Source organism: Periplaneta americana, chromosome 2, assembly GCF_040183065.1.
Source record: "Periplaneta americana isolate PAMFEO1 chromosome 2, P.americana_PAMFEO1_priV1, whole genome shotgun sequence".
In the NCBI taxonomy this organism is placed as follows: Eukaryota; Metazoa; Arthropoda; class Insecta; order Blattodea; family Blattidae; genus Periplaneta; species Periplaneta americana.
This window is the reverse complement of record NC_091118.1, coordinates 19647357-19667203: the sequence shown is the minus strand read 5'-3', so window position 1 is coordinate 19667203 and position 19847 is coordinate 19647357. Positions and strand designations below refer to the sequence as shown.

Genomic DNA, 19847 nt, shown 5'->3' with positions numbered 1-19847 from the left:
TTTGAATATAGCCATGTTCATCTCAAGCAACGTTGGGTGTAGTTATGTTTTTGTGTAAGTTGTCATGGTGACAAGAGATCTGTGGATTTACAGGCCCACTCAGACTCAATTCCACGGTGATGTGAGCAGACAAGACCTTGACATATCTGAGAATTCCTTTGAATGCTGTGGAGTTGTCATGAACTCACTGACGAACAAAAAACCACCGAACCAAGATTGTATGTTAGATAATAATCCTCAAGACCAGAAGATCTTAAGTTGCGAATTTTGCGGCAAAGTCTACGAGGCGGCACAACTTGTGAAACAACATAATCATTCCCAGCAGAAACCTTTCAAATGCCTCATTTGTGAGAAGAGTTTTGCAAAACGACAGCAATTAAAACAACACTCATCAGTTCACACAGGTATTAAGCCTTTCAAGTGCGAAGTTTGTGGTAAGTGTTTTGCACGAATATATCGTCTTCGAGAACATGAAAGAATTCACACAGGTGATAAACCATTCAAGTGTAGTGTCTGTGACAGAGAATTTCTAAGACGCGATTATCTCCAAAAACACGAAACGATTCATTCAGGCGGCAATTCTTATAAGTGCGACATTTGTGATAAAAATTTCACACGTCTTGATAGCCTTAAGCAACACGCAGTGATCCACTCAGGAGATAAACCACACAAGTGCAACATTTGTGATCAGCGTTTCAGACATCGTAATCAGCTTCGCAGTCATATCACAACCCATACTGGGGTTAAGCCTTTCAAATGCAAATTTTGTAATAAGTCATTTACACGAATGCATCGGCTTCGAGAACACGAAAGTGCTCATACAGGAGATAAGCGCTTCAAGTGCAGCGTATGTGACAAAGGCTTTGCAAGACGCGATCACCTTCGAAAACATGAATTGATCCATTCTGAGGATAATCCTTTTAAGTGCGATTTTTGTGATAAGACATTCTCACGTCTTGACAGCCTTAAGCAACACACAGTACTTCACACAGGAGATACACCTTTCAAATGCGACATTTGTGATGAGAGCTTTAAACGTCGACAGCAGCTTCGTTATCATGTATCAGCCCACACTGATGTTAAGCCCTTGAAATGTGAGGTCTGTAATAAGGTCTTTACACGATTACATCGCCTTCGAGAACATGAAAAAATTCACACTGGAGATAAACGGTTTAAGTGCAGTGTCTGTGATAAAAGTTTTGTAAGACGCGATAATCTTCGAAAACATGAAACAATTCATTCAGGTGATAATCCTTCTAAATGCGGCACTTGTCATAAGAATTGCTCACGTCTTGATTGCCTTAAGCAACACGAATTAATCAGAAAATAAACCTTATAAATGCGACCTTTGTGATAAGGATTTTAGCATCAGCACCAGCTTCATAATCATGTATCAACCCACACTGGAGTTAATTAATAACCTTTTAAAGGCGACATTTGTGAACGAGTCTACCAAGACTTTCTCAACTTAAAACATTAGTATGAATTCACACAGGTACAAAGCCTTTCAAATTCGATCTTCATAAACTCACTCTTCCAGAAGAAAAATTGTTCAAGTGTCGTATTTGTGGGAACTTCCTTCCTGTGTGCAAGTAATAATGTTACTCATCATATCATTCAACATAATGAAGGAAATGCCTGTGAGTGTGAAATATATTCCAAGATCTTCAGGTGCAAAAAAGCTTAAAATATCACATACTGTCGTGATGGGTGACTTCGTGCCATGAGGGTATGGAAGTATTCTTTAAGATCGTGACAAGGTTTTAAAGTCTACTTCCTTACGTTTAGTAGTCTTTAAAACCTTGTGACAGTTTTAAAGACTACTTCCTCACGTTTTTTTTATGAAATGCGTGAATGGCACAAAGTCACCCCGCTCGACGGTACTGAAGTATATGGATGAGGAGCCCTTGAAATGCAATATCTATGGCAGTTGCTTCACACAACAGAGTAATAATTGGAAAGCACATTTGGCCTTGCCCATCATTGGGGCCGGTACATTTTTAATAATGTTGGACAAAATAATTGTTCAAATAAATCTTTGTTCCTCCTTATTAATTATACTGTAATTATCACTATTGTGTATAGCCCATAATGTCCAAGTTCTGCATAGTTAGTGTTATATACAGGGTGGAAGTGGGATAGCCTTGCAGATTTCCAGAGCAAATAGCTCATGTTATATGTACAGTAACAAAAAACTATAATTTCATATTGGTGGAAAGTTCATAATTTTTTTTTTTTTAAGTCTTTTCCCAAATGTTTAACAATCTCTTATTGGGTAACTATTGCGAGTAGGATCGTGATTTTGGTCCATATCGATAGGAAATCTAATAAAGAATCATTTATCTCTGGCGTATTTCAATAGCATGAACGGTTTTCATGTAAATATAATTTTAAAAACCCCTAAATTCAAGCCATTGCACGAAGCAAGCGAGTGGCAACGTCTCGGCAGAATGGAGCTTACATATGGAAACTCACAGAGTTCGTTGACCTCTTACATCTGTAATATCGCCGCGCTCTCATGGTTAACATTCGGCAGGTCTTTGAGCGGCCTCGTGCATAACATTCGGTAGGTCTTTGAAATTTAATTGCATTATTGTTTTCAATTTCTTATGTCACCGCTCCAATCACTCGCCTCAATTTCAATATTGCAACCAATAAGTTGCTTCCATTATTAAATGACACCTACTTGTCTAATCCACGTGGACTAAAACCGAGGTTGCAATGTCTTGTGCTGAGGACGAACATTAAGGTATGTGATTAAAATTATTATTAAGAGTTAAGAATGTCAACGTACTCGTATATGAAAAAAAAAAAAAATAATAATAATAATAATAATAATAATAATAATAATAATAATAACAGCTATTTAACAATATAACAAACTAAAATCCCGTCGCTCTAATTTCCGGTAGCCAATCGCGTTGCAGGTCGGCTACATTTAAAAGTGTGCGTCTTGTGATTCGCTGATTCATTTCTTAAGGCTCGATAAATACTTAATATAATCGCCCGCCATTTTAGCTCTTTCGTTGGCGTTCGCAGAAAGCACACGTAGACGTTATTTGCACCTCAATTATTTGCTGAATTACATTGTGTTTGATTTATTATCATAGAAGCTACGACATGATAATGTTTAACGTTGTGGCAAATAGATTCCTCATATGGTAGCTAGGCAACGAAAGAACAAAAATGGCGAACGATACTACCTACCTAGACTTTATAGAGCCTTCACTTTCTAAGACGTAAGCAAAGAGGCGGAGTCACGCCGGAAATAACAGCGTCGGGACTATAGTGCTTATTCTTATCGAGGACGTAGAAGCAACAATCGGTGGGCAAAATTATGTTTTAAAAGCACACCGCATGTTATTGTATGATGCCGACATGTTAACCATGAGAGCACGGCGATAATATCACGAGTAGAGTGTGTTAGCGACGATGTTTCTGGACTGCTGAAACTTCAAACTTAATTTTCTAATTAACCATGCATTTAATCACAAAACGTAATATAGGTTTTCTATTCATTTACATGCACTCGTACTCTATCATCCCTTTCAATTTGCAAGATTATTTCACTTCCAACCTGTGTAATACATTGTATAAGAGCCTGTATACATCATGTCAGTAGTGCCACAAATTCTGGAACATTTCAACATGCTTGTATTTTATTTTTCTCTTAAACTAAAAAGTTACAATAAACTACATTAATATGGAATGAAACATTGTCTCTTCTTCCACGTCACTGAATAATTACTTACTTACTGGCTTTTAAGGAACCCGGAGGTTCATTGCCGCCCTCACATAAGCCCGCCATTGGTCCCTATCCTGAGCAAGATTAATCCATTCTCTATCATCATATCCCACCTCCCTCAAATCCATTTTAATATTATCTTCCCATCTACGTCTCGGCCTCCCCAAAGGTCTTTTCCCCTCTGGCCTCCCAACTAACACTCTATATGCATTTCTGGATTCGCCCATACATGCTACATGCCCTGCCCATCTCAAACGTCTGGATTTAATGTTCCTAATTATGTCAGGTGAAGAATACAATGCATGCAGTTCTGTGTTGTGTAACTTTCTCCATTCTCGTCACTGAATAATTGTGTTTAAATTTTTTTCACAGTATTCATGGTTATAAACATTACAAATAAATTGAAAATTCTTGAAAATTCATTTGCAGTTAATGAATACATACCTCCACAAATATTGGTCTATGCTCTTCATGCTAAATTAGATTTGATTGGAGAAGCATTTGAAGGTTATGTGTAAATATTTTGGACACTTCCTCATAGAAGAACTCATTTACGAATTCACATAGGGTTGAAACCTTTAAAATGTAACATTTGTGGGAAGGACTTGACATATTCTTGGAGCTTAAAAGAACGTCTATGCATGCACACCGTGGACAAGCTATTCAAAGGTGGCTGCTAGAGCAAAGATTATCGACACTCCTATAATTTGAGAATTAGGATTTATTTTACAATTCGAATATGTTGTTGTTTTCTAATGCCAGGCATTTGACAATAAAGTCATTTGACCTCTTGCACTCCAATATTTTTCAAAGATATTATCGTGACCAGCCAATGAAGCACAGATTTTGAGGTGTTCCGAATCCATTTCTTGGTTTGAGTTGCACACTGGGTAGTTAGGGGACTGATATATTCCAATTCTATGCAGGTGTTTGGCCAAACAATCATGGCCTGTTGACAATCTAAATGCGGCTACAGACGATTTTCGTGGTAAATCGGGAATTAACTGTGGATTTTGATGCAGAGAGTTCCATTTTTTCCCTTGGGATTGTGTTATCAAATTTTGTTTGTTGAAATCTAAGTATGTAGATTTAATAAATCTTTTCACAGAGTAATACGTAGATTTAGTAACAGGTCTGTAAGTAGCAGTGCTGCCCTTCTTTGCTAAATCATCCGCATTCTCGTTTCCCAGGATTCCACAATGGGATGGTATCCATTGGAATACAATTCTTTTATTGAGTGATATTAATTGAGAGAGCATTTTAGTTATTTCTGCTGTTTGAGATGAAGGTGTGTGTTTAGAGACTATTGATAGAATAGCTGCTTTGGAGTCTGACAATATAACTGCATTCCTAAATTTATTGTTGTGGCATAGAAGATTCCTGAGACGATTCGAATATTATTGCAGGGAAATGTCTGTATTGATGGCCAGGTCATTGAAATTAGTCATTCCCAGTCTTGCATAAGTACAGACCTCTCCAGGGTGGGAGAATAAATAATTCTTTGTCATTGAAAATTGTTTTCTCTTGTATTACACTTTTTTATATCCTTTTTGTTAAAATATATATATATATATGTGTGTGTGTGTGTGTGTGCGTGCGTGCGTGTGTACGTGCGTGCATGCGTGTGAAAATGCGTATTTTTTCACACTAAGTGTGACACTCATGGGAACTGACCATCAAATAAAAATGAAACCCACTCGTTCTAGTATTCCCCTTGTTCATCTTGTATCCCCTTTGTTCTCTTCGTCTTACCCTTTTCCTCCCTGTATATCACTTGTTCATCTTGTCTTCCCCGTATTCCCATTGTTTTCCTATTCCTATTGTTCTGTTTTATTCCTCTTGTTATCCTCGTATCCTCTTTGTTCTCCTTGTATTTCTCTTGTTCCCCTTGTATTCCCTTTTATTTTCGCATTCTTCTCCTTCTGTTTCCGTTTTACATTTTTTCTTCCCCTTTTCTCTTTGTTTTCCCATTGAACTCCTTATATGTATTTATTTGTTAACACTACAATTGAGTATGCACCCGGTGGCAGTGATATATAATATACACTAATAATATTATAATAATGACAGTAATAAAATTACAATAATTATAGCAATAAAAAATTAATTAAAGGTAAATTTAATGTTAACTATAAATAAATAAATGCAATAAACCTAGGACTATAAATAAAAACTATGCTATAACAATGCCTACTATAAGCAAAAGTAAACCTAACTTATAAGTACTTCTATTAAACCCAATTATTATCAATTTAAGAAATTACAAATCACCTTAATTAATTACATATATCAACTTAATTAATTACATGACACAACTTAGATAATTACACTGCATTTTCAATTAAATTTTCAGTTTAATCTTCTCAGCGTTTCCTTAAATGTATTGATTTTGAGAGGACCACCTTGAAAGTTTGCCGCAGGGAAGCTGTTCCAGTCTACTATTGTGCATTTAACAAAGGCAAATTTTGCCAGTTCCGTTCTTTGTTTTCTGCTTTTAAACTTCCTAATATGATCAGCCCTGCCTAAGTATGATGGTGTCACTATCTAGTACTGATATCGGTCCATGCTTTGTGTCCCATTTGTGCCTTAAACAATGCACTCACACACACACAGACTATTTGAATCCACTTTTCATCACACAAACGCACCCCCACAACAGGCACCGATGTGCAGATGACGCCGAGATCTAGAAGGGGTCAACCTGGTTGGCGAGTTGGTAGAGCGCTGGCCTTCTATACCCAAGGTTGCGGGTTCGATCCCGGGCCAGGTCGATGGCATTTAAGTGTGCTTAAATGCGACAGGCTCATGTCAGTAGATTTACTGGCATGTAAAAGAACTCCCGTGGGACAAAATTCCAGCACATCCGGCGACGCTGATATAACCTCTGCAGTTGCGAGCGTCGTTAAATAAAACATAACATTTAACATCTAGAAGGGTCTGAATATGGTGTCATATAAACACCGAAACAGCTGTAAGCCACATGTCCTTATAGAATTAACACGAGTAAGTTTGCCATTTAATCAGTCATTTATATTTAAGTGTTAAAAGTAGTGTATGCAAGATTCAAGATGGATTATTTATTTGTGTTTGATATGTGTCCAGTTTTTTAGGATGTGAAACAAGTATTTTTGTTTATACAGGCCAGGTATCGCCTATTAATAGTCCACAGGTGATGGGCAATAATATTTTTACAAGGAAGACATAACGAAGTTTGTTAACAAATGCCATTTCACATTTAAACTAATGAATTAATTAAAAATTAAAATAAAAATAATAATAATTTACCGTACTGGGAGGCAAACTCACAACCTCTGGTACGGATGTCAGACATCTTACCGCTGTGCCACACAGTGCTCGTAGGGTTTACTACATTATAGACGAACGACGTTCAATGAAGAGACACTACAGCAATGCCTTGCAGTGCGTTACGTGTACACGAGTGAACCACGCAATAGAACTTAGCATTTCTATTGACCAAGAGTCGGCCCATTCTTTTTGCCATTAAGTGTACCTAGATATTTGAAATTTTCTATTTCCTCAACCATATGTGAGTCAACTTGCAGACGTTAAGTGGGGTATCCTGGCTAGAAATTTTTAAGAATTTCATTTTATCACTGTTTATGTGCAGACCACTGTGTTTCTTGAATTTGTACGAATCTTTCATAAATTCCGATTTCTTCCTGCGTTTCTCCAAGCAAGATTATAATGTCTGCATTTTCTAAAATGTTGACTTAATAATGGTGTAATTAACGTAATTGAAAATGCCAAATTTTTGTGGCATTGATCAATAATATGTGATTCCTTTTCTAAATTGGAGCCGGATCATGTTCATCTTACAATACATCACATGATCATTATGTCATTTTGTGAACTGTGATGATGACAAGAGATCTGTGGATTTACAGGCCCACTGAGTCTCAATTCCACGGTGATGTGAGCAGACAAGACCTTGACGTATCTGAGAATTCCTTTGAATGCTGTGGAGTTGTCATGAAGTCACTGACTAACAAAAAACCAACGAACCAAGATTGTATGTTAGATAATAACCCTGAAGACCAGAAGATCTTAAGTTGCGAATTTTGCGGCAAAGTCTACGAGGCGGCACAACTTGTGAAACAACATAATCATTCCCAGCAGAAGCCTTTCAAATGCGCCTTTTGTGAGGAGAGTTTTGAAAAACTACAGCAGCTTAATCAACACTCATCAGTTCACACAGACAAATCAGACAATAAGAATTTCAAATGCAAAGTTTGTAATAAGTTGTTTACACGAATACATTGGCTTCAACAACATGAAAAAATTCATATAGGAAATTTGCCATTCAAATGCACTGTATGTAAGAAAGGTTTTGCAAGACGCGATCATTTTCTAAAACACGAATCAATTCATTCAGATGATAATCCTTTCAAGTGCGATATTTGTGATAAGAATTTCACATGTCTTAAAAATCTTAAGCAACACACAGTAATACACTCTAGAGTTAAGCAATACTCAGTAGTTAAAGCTTACAATTGCGACATTTGTGAGGAGAGTTTTCCAAACTCACAGCAACTTCAAGAACACTCATCAGTTCATATAGACAAAAAGCATTTCAAATGCGAGGTTTATAGCAAATCTTTTACACAAAACAGTTTGCTTCAAGAACACGAAAATACTGACACAGGAGATTTGCCTTTCAAGTGCAATGTGTGTAAGAAAGTTTTTTCAAGACGCGATCATTTTCTAAGACATGAATTAATTCATTCAGACGATAATCCTTTTAAGTGCGATATTTGTACTAAGAATTTCACATGTCTTAGAAACCTTAAGCAACACTCAGTAATACACTCTATAGTTAAGCAACAGGCAGTAACTCACTCAGTAGTTAAAGCTTACAATTGCGACATTTGTGAGGAGAGTTTTCCAAACTCACAGCAACTTCAAGAACACTCATCAGTTCACACAGGCAAAAAGCATTTCAAATGCGAAGTTTGTAGCAAATCCTTTACACGTAACAGTCGGCTTCAAGAACACGAAAAAATTCACACAGGAGATTTGCCTTTCAAGTGCAATGTATGTAAGAAAGGTTTTGCAAGACGCGATCATTTTCTAAGACACGAATCAATTCATTCAGGTGATAATCCTTTTAAATGCGGTATTTGTGATAAGAATTTCTCACGTCTTGATGGCCTTAAGCAACACACATTAATCCATTCAGGAAGTAAACCTTACAAATGCGACATATGTGATAAGAGTTTTAGATATCGGCAGCAGTTGGCCTATCACGTCAATTCACACTGATGTTAAGCCTTTGAAATGCGAAGTTTGTAATAAACGTTTTACTAGATTACATCGCCTTCGAGAACACCAAATCTCACATTTGAGAGAAGCAGTTCAAATGCAGTATCTACGATAAAAATTTTGCAAGGCACGATAATCTTCAAAAACATACCTTATCCATTCAGTCAGGTGAAAATTCTTTTAAGTGCGGTATTTATGATAAGAATTTTTCGTGTCGTGATAGCCTTAGTCAACATACATTAATACACTCAGAAGACGAAGCTTACAGATGCGACACTTGGGAGGCGAGTTTTGCAAATCAACAGCAACTTAAACAACACTCTTCATTTCACAATAAAGGATAAGCATTTCAATTGCAAAGTTTGTAATAAGCCCGTTACACGAATATATCGGCTTCGATTACACAAAAAATTTCATATAGGAGATTTCCCATTCAAGTGCAATCTGTGTAATAAAGGTTTTGCAAGACATGATGATTTTCGAAAACACGAATCAATTCATTGAGGCCATAAAACTTTCAAGTGTGATATATGTGACAAGAATTTTTCACGTCTTAATAGCCTTAAGCTACACACAGTAATTCACACACGAAAAACAAACACATTTCAAATGCGACATTTGTGATGAGTAGGGAGCGGATTTTTATGTGCTAAAAAATTTAAATATATTAATTTTTTTATGTGCTAAAAAGTACGAAAATATTTGCTAAAAATAAAAAAAATATATATTTTTTTAAATATTACAAAAATACCTTACTTAGCTTGAAAAAAAAATGTTACTAGGTACTCACCAACCACACTTCAGTGCTAGTAGTTGGCCGAGAATTGCAGTGAATAACAAAGGTCATCTCCAAATTCTCCATCACAAATGCATGCCGATTATCTCTGAACAACGACTTATACTGTGAAAACGATCTTTCCACATCACAGGACGTCAGAATGCATATTTAAAGAGAGGAATGTCACAAACACATACACCGTCAATTTCACCTACAGGCACACCCTCCAATACTTGAGCAACTTTACACATTTTTTTATATCCACTGTTTTTCCCAAACACATTCTGGAATTTGTTCCTTAGTACTTATACTTCTGAACCTGGTAGCGAGTCTAGTTTAATTTTCACGGCACGCACCTCCCTGTTTCAGACAACAGGTTTTTGGATGTTTCGAGTTTTTTATGGTGTCACACAAAAAGCTTAGATTTGCTAATAGGAAATCCAAATCGTTTTTTAAACAACCATCTTACAGTATATCTTGAAGGATATTGATTGACGAAGCCCAATAACAGGGAATCATAAGACGTATTGCCTTACTTGATGGACATGAGCGAGAGGCGAGAGATTTGTTTAAATTAAATAATGTTCATACCCGAGTTCTTATCCGTTGTGTTTCACAAACAAAGCGTGGAATGAAATCATCTTCAGCAACAATAAACATTCCTAATTAGTGTTGCAAGATCTCTCCTCCTTGTCCATGTTAATTTATTCTCTAATAATAACACTGATATGCTGCCTAGCAGTTCTCAGAACTTGAGGCGATACTATTACAAAAATGGATCACGGGTACATCACACAGCTCTTAGAAACACGAAACAACCAAGAATTCTTAAAAAGATAACGTACTTCTGAGTTACATAATTGATTTAGTTTTAAAATGTTTAAAAGTTCTTGTAAAAAATTATTTAAGTAAAAAAACTCCAAGATGTATGTGTTTATAATAGGTTTCCTGAAAATATGTATTTACATAATTTTTTTGTGAAAATATGTGTTTTTATGTGAAATAAAATTCGGGTTTTAAATTTGAAACTTCATGTTCGGAATTTTTAACTCTGTTAATTGTGTTTTATCACACGCAAAAATAATATTTAATTACATAGGAATCCGTTCCTTAGTGATGAGAGCTTTAAACGTTCACAGCAGCTTTGCTATCATGTATCAGCCCACACTGATGTTAAGCCTTTGAAATGCGAGGTTTGTAATAAGGTCTTTACACGATTACATCGCCTTCGAGAACACGAAAAAATTCAGACTGGAGATAAGCAGTTCAAGTGCAGTGTCTATGATAAAAATTTTATACAACTTGATAATCTACAAAGACATATATCGATTCATTCATGTGACAACCCTTTTAAGTGTGATATTTGTGATAAGAGTTTCTCATGTCTAGGTAGCTTCAGGTAACACATAGTAATCCACTTGGAAGATTAAGCTTACAAATGCGTAATTTCTCATGAGAGTTTAGAAATAAGTGGCAGCTTCGCAATCTATGCTGGGGTGAAGTAAACTTCTAAATATAATAAATAATGTTAAAATGTTCAGTCTTATGACTTATCAATTTAATATTAACATTTGTTAATACATGTTAAATGAAGGGTTCAGAACCATGGTGGGCCAAGGGCCATTTACTGAAACTGTAGATAACGAGGGTTAAAATGAAGCTATTACCATAATTGAATGGAAACATATAGTAATAGTAATTTATTCACCATAAAGATCTTTACAATTCATGGCTTCGTCAATCTATTTCCAAGTCTTAATCTAGTTTCTGATTATACTATAAATATATTTATGAATTTGTAGCTTTATTATTGCAGGACATCTGCTGACATGATTTAAGAAGAACTGTATCTAAGATAGTATAAAAATAATAATAATAATAATAATAATAATAATAATAATAATAACAGTAGCCTAATAACGACCTATATGCCTTCACAATCACACATTAGTAGACACTTTCATGCAAGGTCTAAAGACATAAATTCCTCTACAGTATATGGCATATGATGCAGCAGCAACCTGTTGACCATGCTTTTAAACTTCTTTTGTTTACTACTTATTATGGAGCTTGGAATTTTATTATACATATTTATGCCTCTATGTAAAATACTTTTAAGACTTGTGGTAATTCTATGAGTGGACAAATGGATATGACTTGATGTTCTTGTTTGATACATGTGGTAGTCTGAATTCAATTTGAATCTTGCTTTGTTTTTATGAATGAAAGACACGCAAGTAATATAAAGTATACACATTCAAACTAAATGATATGTCAATCTTCATTAAACTATGGTATTCACTTAACTTTAACCCTTGCTTTCTCCATTTTTAATAAATGGCGCTTGGCCCACTATGGCTCTGAACCCTCCAAATATAAATAATGTATAAACGTTTTCGCCTTTTACATCATCATCAGTTACAACTTGCTTCTACGATATCAAAATTACATAGTGCAATTTTTGTTTTCTCTTATAGTAAACCCTCAAATTGGTGTTATAATAGTAAGTAATAATATGTAATAATGACTCACGAGTTTTATGTATTTTACATGTTGGAAAAATTTGTAGGTTATAAATAAGTCTACATTGTATAGCTAAGTATATTGTATAGTATTGAAATACATAAAACTCATGTTACAATGGTTTCAGTTACATATGTATTTTAAATTGTCACAATTTTAATTTCAAATACGTTTTCAAACTACGGTATATGTTTAAATATATGATATTGTGTTTATAATATATAGCTCTATTTATGTAAAGCTTTGTTGATGTCTTTTATATCTTCGTGTTATATTTGTCATAATTCATAAAATAATTTGTAATATTACGTTAATGTCGTGGTGTCTGTTGAGATGTGTAATGATTTTACGTAATATAAATTAAATTTGCGTCTTCTGTTTATTGTTTTAAGCTTAGTTTGTGCTTGATGAAACTGGTGTGCTATTAAGTCATTATTGAATATCTGCAAAATATATACGTTTATTTTAGGTTGAAATAAATTAATTTAATAATATTTTGGTTATTTGAATTGAAATTCAAATGTTAATATTAATAGGCCTTAAATCTGTGCTTCGTGGCTGACCATGATAATATCTTTGAAAAATATTGGAGTGCAAGAGATCAAATGACTTTATTGTCAAACGCCTGGCATTAGAAACCAACAACAACATATAAATAGGCCTATTAAAAACCTACATGTCTATGTTTCCATTATTAAGTTGGTGTTGTTACTTAATTAAGTTTTTGAAAAAGAATTCTCAATGTAGTTTCATATTAACCTGTACTGATATTATTATTGTGTAAGTTATATTATCGTAAAGAGATTTATGTGAAAAATATATTATTTGAAGTAAACTTACTTATATGTATTGAGCGCATTGTAGTAGTCTGTTCTCGCTTAGATGTAACATATTGACTGTTGTTGAGTTTGTAACATTGTCTTTAGGCTTGCATAATGATATGTATGGAACAAGAGGGCTATATATTATATTATATTATAGTCCTCTTGATATGGAACTAGACCTATGTAAATATTCTATATAGAGGATTCCGGAAGTTTAATAAATTTTCGTTAATTAAGGTTTTCTCATTATTGTGGTATTTTGATATGAAATATTCTTCTGCTGCATTGATAAATTTGTTAAAGCTGTAGGTTTTTAGGATATTTAGTGTGTCTTTGCATTGGCCTAGTTCATGTCAGTTCATATCTGTTAGTTAATATCTGAAAAACATAACATGAATTGTAAAGAAAAAAAAACTTTTAAATGCCACATTATGAAAAGAATTGCAAGAGTCGATCAACTTAAAGAACATGTACCAATTCACACAGGTACAAAGCCTTTAGAATTCGAAGTAGGAAGACTTGCGCAGAGTCAGATAATCTAAATCTTCATATATCCATACTCATTCAGGAGGAAAATTTTTCAAATACCGTATCTGTGGTAACTCATTTACTATATAAGTTACGATGTTACTCATTATATAAGAATATATTATGAAGTGCCTGATAGTCTCATATTTGTGGCAAGTACTGATGCATAGGGCTGAAAGGCCAAAAATGCAATGTGGTAACTGTAGTGGTAACTTCGGGCCACAGAATAGTTTGAAAGTACATTTACGAATTCACACTGGGTTGAAACGTTTTAAATGTAAAATTTGTGGAGTGCACACAGTCTGAGAGCTTAAAATAATACTTACGCATACACACCAGTTATGTGCCATTCAAATACTGCATATGCAGTAAAATGGACCGACGCTCATACAATTCAAAGTACACATTTGCTTTAAGACTGGAAAATTATCGCAGGAAAGCGTGTTTGTTGACGGTGAGGTCATTTGAAATTAGTAATTTCTAATGTCGTGATTATAAAAATTCTCCCAGTGAGAAACGAAATAATTTATTCTCGCAAAAAATATTGTTTCTTATATTGAACATGTTTTTCTATAATTCCTGTTTAAAAATAAAATATACCCAGTTTTGATGTAAAACTACGTCTTTTCCAACTAGGTCTGATACCCGTGGGAATTGACTGTCTCAAAAGAATGCAACACCTTCCCTTATTCTTCTTGTATTCCCATTCTTAGTGTGATCCCCTTGTTTTCCTTGTCTTTCACTGGTTATCCTTCTATTCCCCCTAGTTCTTGTTTTTCCCCTTTTTCTTCTTGTATTTACCTTCACCTTGATTTCCCCTTCTCTTTGTTTCCCAACTTGTCCCTCTATTTCCTTTTGATCTCCTTTTATTCCTGATTGTATCCTTGTATTCCTATCGTTCTCCTTGTGTACCAGTTGTTCAGCTTGTATTTCATTGTTCTTCCATTCCCCTTGCTCTCTTGTCTTCATTTTGTTTTCCTCTTCTTCCACTTCTTGTCCCTGTATTTCCCTTATTCTACTTGTATTTCCATTGTTCTGCTTGTCTTCCCACTTTTCTTTTTATCTTCCCCTTCTTGTTCCTGCATTTCTCTTGTTCTCCTTTTATTTCCATTGTTCTCCTTGTATTCTCATTTTTCTTCTATTTTCTTGTTCTCCTTCTCTATCTCTCTTGTTCTCCTTTTATTCCCCTTGTTCTCCTTGTATTCCCAATGCTTTTCATGTATGACCAATTATATTCCCATTGTTCTGCTCGTTTCCCATGTTCTTTTTGTCTTCCTCTTGTTTTTCTTGCCTTCTCCTTCTTGTTCCTGCATTGCCATTCTTGTATTCTCATTTTTTTCTATTCCCTTGTTCTCGTTCTTTCTCCTTCTTGTCCCTCCATTTCCCTTGTTCTCATTGTATTCCCATTGTTCTTCTGTTCTCCTTGTCTCCAAATTTTTTCATTGTATTCCCCCTATTCTCCATGTTTTTCTTTTATTTCTCCTATATTCTCTTATTTCTTCTTGTGTTCCCCTAGTTCTCCTTGTCTTATTTTAGTTGTCTTTGCTTTCTTCTCCTTATATTCCCCTTGGTTTCTTTGCATTTCCCTTGCCCTCCTTTCCTTTCCCTTGTTCTCCTTTAGTCCTCCTGCTCTTCTAGTCTTCCTCTTAATCCATGCATGCTCCTTAGCCTTTTCATATTCTCCTTGTTTCATTTCTCTCATCATCAAGATGTATTTTACGTAAAAAAATATACAGCGTAGTCTTTCATTCTGAATAGTGAATCTCCTAAACATTACATCCCCTAGAAAACAAAATTGTTAAACAACGAACACGTGCGTTACACCATCAGTGACTGGGTTAAGCGACAATGACAGCTTCAGAAAGATGTAGAATAGTCATTTTTATGGGTGAAGGCACTGTGTGTGCACTTCTGTGGTTTATCACTCAGAATAGTGTAGTGCTTGCGGAAAATATTAGGAGGAATCGTTGTTTGATCAGTTGTTTAACGACATTGTATCAACTGCAATGTGATTTAGAGTCGATGGAAATGGAAATGGTGAGAGAGAATTGTATTTGACAAAATTAGTGGTTATGCACGTGTTGATTTGTTGCTTGTGGAACCCTGATTGTTCATCTGTTACCGTATTTTCCCACTATATTATATTACATACGTTTTTTGTAACATATATTCTTAATTTCTTCTTCTGATATTACTGGTCCATCGTTTGGAATATTTTCTTTTGTTTGTTTCTTTGTTTTGTTACTTTATTTAGTATGTATATTGTAAGTTTTTATAAGTACTCTTTATTATGCTAATTTTCTTTCATCTGTTATCTAGAAGTTACTTACTTACAAATGGCTTTTAAGGAACCCGAAGGTTCATTGCCGCCCTCACATAAGCCCGCCAGCGGTCCCTATCCTGTGCAAGATTAATCCATTCTCTATCATCATACCCCACCTCCCTCAAATCCATTTTAATATTATCCTCCCATCTACGTCTCGGCCTCCCTAAAGGTCTTTTTCCCTCCGGTCTCCCAACTAACACTCTATATGCATTTCTGGATTCGCCCATACGTGCTACATGCCCTGCCCATCTCAAACGTCTGGATTTAATGTTCCTAATTATGTCAGGTGAAGAATACAATGCGTGCAGTTCTGTGTTGTGTAACTTTCTCCATTCTCCTGTAACTTCATCCCGCTTAGCCCCAAATATTTTCCTTAGCACCTTATTCTCAAACACCCTGAACCTATGTTCCTCTCTCAGAGTGAGAGTCCAAGTTTCACAACCATGCAGAAGAACCGGTAATATAACTGTTTTATAAATTCTAACTTTCAGATTTTTGGACAGCAGACTGGATGATAAGAGCTTCTCAACCGAATAATAACACGCATTTCCCATATTTATTCTGCGTTTAATTTCCTTCCGAGTGTCATTTATATTTGTTACTGTTGCTCCAAGATATTTGAATTTTTCCACCTCTTCGAAGGATAAATCTCCAATTTTTATATTTCCATTTCGTACAATATTCCGGTCACGAGACATAATCATATACTTAGTCTTTTCGGGATTTACTTCCAAACCGATCGCTCTACTTGCTTCAAGTAAAATTTGCATTCCATTTATTATGCATATTTTCCTAATTTATAGGAAGTGTTAAAATCCTTTAAGAATTTAGTTGCACATTTTTGCAGTTGATAGTTACAGGCATGGGCTCATGCTACTACATTTGCCATTTTGCTTCTTGTTCTCCTTGTCTTTCCCTTGTTCTCCTCGTCTTCCGTCATTCTTGAGTTCCTCTTGCTCCCCTACCATTTTTCTGTGTATTCTCATTGTCTTTCCATTGTTGTGTATTACAGTAGAACCTCTATTATCCGTGGTAATGAAGGGAATGGACTGAACGGTTAATCGAAAAAATCGGATAATCCGTACCATGGAAGATTTTGTAATTTTCTCGGTGGTCTTGTATTTAACTCTCTATGTAGTGGATCAGAAGTTCACTAATTTAGGTCTGGTTGTCAACGAGGGTTTTTAAGGGCAAGGAAACCCTTTTAATGACTGTCTCAGGAAATAAGAATAAAGGGGGTCTCATGTTGTAGATTTATGTACCTTTTTACACTTCATCCTTGTTTTTTTTTTTATTAAATCGCACAGTTGTAGCTCTTATCTCGTATTGTAATGCAAGATGGACCACAGTTTCTGTTTCTCAAGCTATTCAATTATTTACATTTTTTTTTTCGATACTTGGCACAACACATTTTCTGTTAACACCCGTGGAAGACATTTTATATACGTTATATTATAGAACGGCAATTCGAACTGTAGACAATGTTGTGTAATGATAAAACCTTGTAATAATACTCTCTAGAAAAAAAAATATATATGTAGAACCTACTGATATGATGTAGCCCTACAAAACAGTACTTCGTGTAAGTTATTTCTGAAGCAAAAAAAAAGAGCGAGAAATAGAAAGTTGAATAATCCACCAATCGGTTAATAGGGGGACGGATAATCGTGGTTCTACTGTACTCTATTTCTCCTTGTGTTCTCCTAGGTCTTCTCGTCTTTGCCTTTTTTCTCCTAGTTTTCGTTGCATTTCCCTTCTTCTCCTTGTATATTCTTTGTTCTCTTTATTTACCCCTTGCTGTCCTCAGCCCATTATCCATGACTTCTCCTTATTCCCTTTTTATAATCCTTGTTTCAATTTTCGTACCATCCAGATATAGTTCGAAGTAAATAAATACAGCACAGTAAATCTATGCACCTTTTGATTTCTTGTTTGTGGAACTCTGGTTATTCATCTGTCACCATATTTTCCTACTATATATAATTTCTTCTTCTTCTTCTTCTTCTTCTTCTTCTTCTTCTTCTTCTTCTTCCGCATTTGGCATATTTTCCAGGGTGTTTGTTTCTTTGTTTTGTTAGTTAAGCATTTATATTATAACTTGTAAGTATGGTTTCTTTCTGTGCAAATTTTCTCTCTTCCATCATCTATAAGTGCATTCGTATTATACTGTTTCATTTATTAGGATTTTTTATAGAGGAAATGTTAAGGTCCTTTAAGAATTTAGTTGCAATTAATATTCGTAGTTGTAATTACGGACGTGGACTCATGTTGCTATATTTGCAGCACTGCAGTACATAATACTGAGCAACTCATTTTCCCATATTCATACTTTTGTGTCAGGGAATTAATAAATATGCTTGCTATGACTTCAACAGAATATTTTTAATTGTTTCACATCTCGAAGCTACAATGCTGATGTAAGAAGTTTGTTGAAATTTTATTTTGTTTAAGTTTTGATTTGTTTAATATTTAATTATTTTATTGGAATTTTTATTAAATTATTATTTCTTTGTAATTATAATGAAATTAGTAATTTGTGCCTTTATTTTATGGAATTTTCTTTAAAATTTTTAATCTATGGAATACAACAAATGAAATAAAATTACTGTCGGTGACTCAGGAGAAGACGAGCGCGAAGTGAGAAAAAAGAGTGATTAATAGATAACGTTACGACAACACGTGCAATACTTGTACTACTAGTAAGCGGAAACATTATTTGCACTTACTAATAGTACAAGCGTTGCACTATTGTCGTAACATTCTCTATTAACTACATTTTTTCCTCACTCCGCGCTCGTCTTCTCCTGAGTCACCGACACAAGAGAGAAAAGAGCAACATGAATGTGACAAGGGGAAGTATTATTTACACAGGATTGATTGACTAGAAATAATGACTAAATTGTTAAGCATGTGTGTTGAAACAAGTTGGAATTATATTGGATATTTTTATGAAATTATGGGAGAACATAAATTTGGACATGAGTTAATTTTAAATGGACAATAATCCAACTAGATTCTTCTGCTTATGCCGCTTTAGTTGGAAATTCAGTCATTTGTTAATTTATGTTACACTGCATTACATTATTATTACCTATTATAATCAGTAACAAAGAGACGTGTAGGTCCTTCTGCTTATGCCACTATAGTTGGAAGTCCAGTCATTTGTTAATTTATGTTATGCTGTATTACAATAGAAAGGTGGACATTACACTAACCTATTGATATGATATAAAAAGTGAAATTGAATGCTGTGATGTATTTATATTCAGAGAGCAGTGTAGATTTGTAACAAACACAACACATCTATTGAATAAAGTATTTTTGAAATGTTTAGAATGTTCATCTTCGTCTCTTTATTCTGTAGGTCTGCCATTCAAATTTTTTTCTTGATTCCGAGTATGTATTTTGTTTGTAGATTATATTTTTGTAACTTTCACAATTTTTTATTTACTGGTACAGTACGTTTGTTGTGCAGACCTATTTCATTCTTTTTTCTTTTCTCCATTATTCATTCTCTCTGTTGTGCAGACCTGTTTCATTCTTTTTTCTTTTCTCCATTATTCATTCTCTCTGTTGTGCAGACCTGTTTCATTCTTTTTTCTTTTCTCCATTATTCATTCTCTCTGTTGTGCAGACCTGTTTCATTCTTTTTTCTTTTCTCCATTATTCATTCTCTCACTGTCGATTCTAAGAAAAATATATTCAATATGCATTGCTCAATAATTAAGAGAGTCTCATTTCTTGAAGAACGTATTCTGTAACGAACTTATAATGAATGTTAGTAAACTGTAAACATTCATTTCAGTGTGGTTCTTATTATTTCAATTAAAAAATATTTATAAC

At 34.7% G+C, this 19847-nt stretch overlaps 1 protein-coding gene across 2 annotated transcripts in view; it reads left to right on the top strand.

Annotated features, from left to right (window-relative positions):
* Positions 1-19394, top strand: part of LOC138715232 (zinc finger protein ZFP2-like) — a 34995-nt gene extending 15601 nt beyond the window's left edge. Inside the window, exon 6 of one of the 2 annotated variants that reach the window (XM_069847937.1) lies at positions 7651-19394. In XM_069847937.1, the coding sequence (XP_069704038.1) occupies positions 7651-9025 (1375 nt within the window). In that variant the 3' untranslated portion in view covers positions 9026-19394. Of the gene's footprint in view, positions 1-93; positions 3654-7650 lie in introns of those variants that run through there. The other variant, XM_069847945.1, reaches the window with a different exon arrangement.
* Positions 19395-19847: the final 453 nt, after the last annotated feature.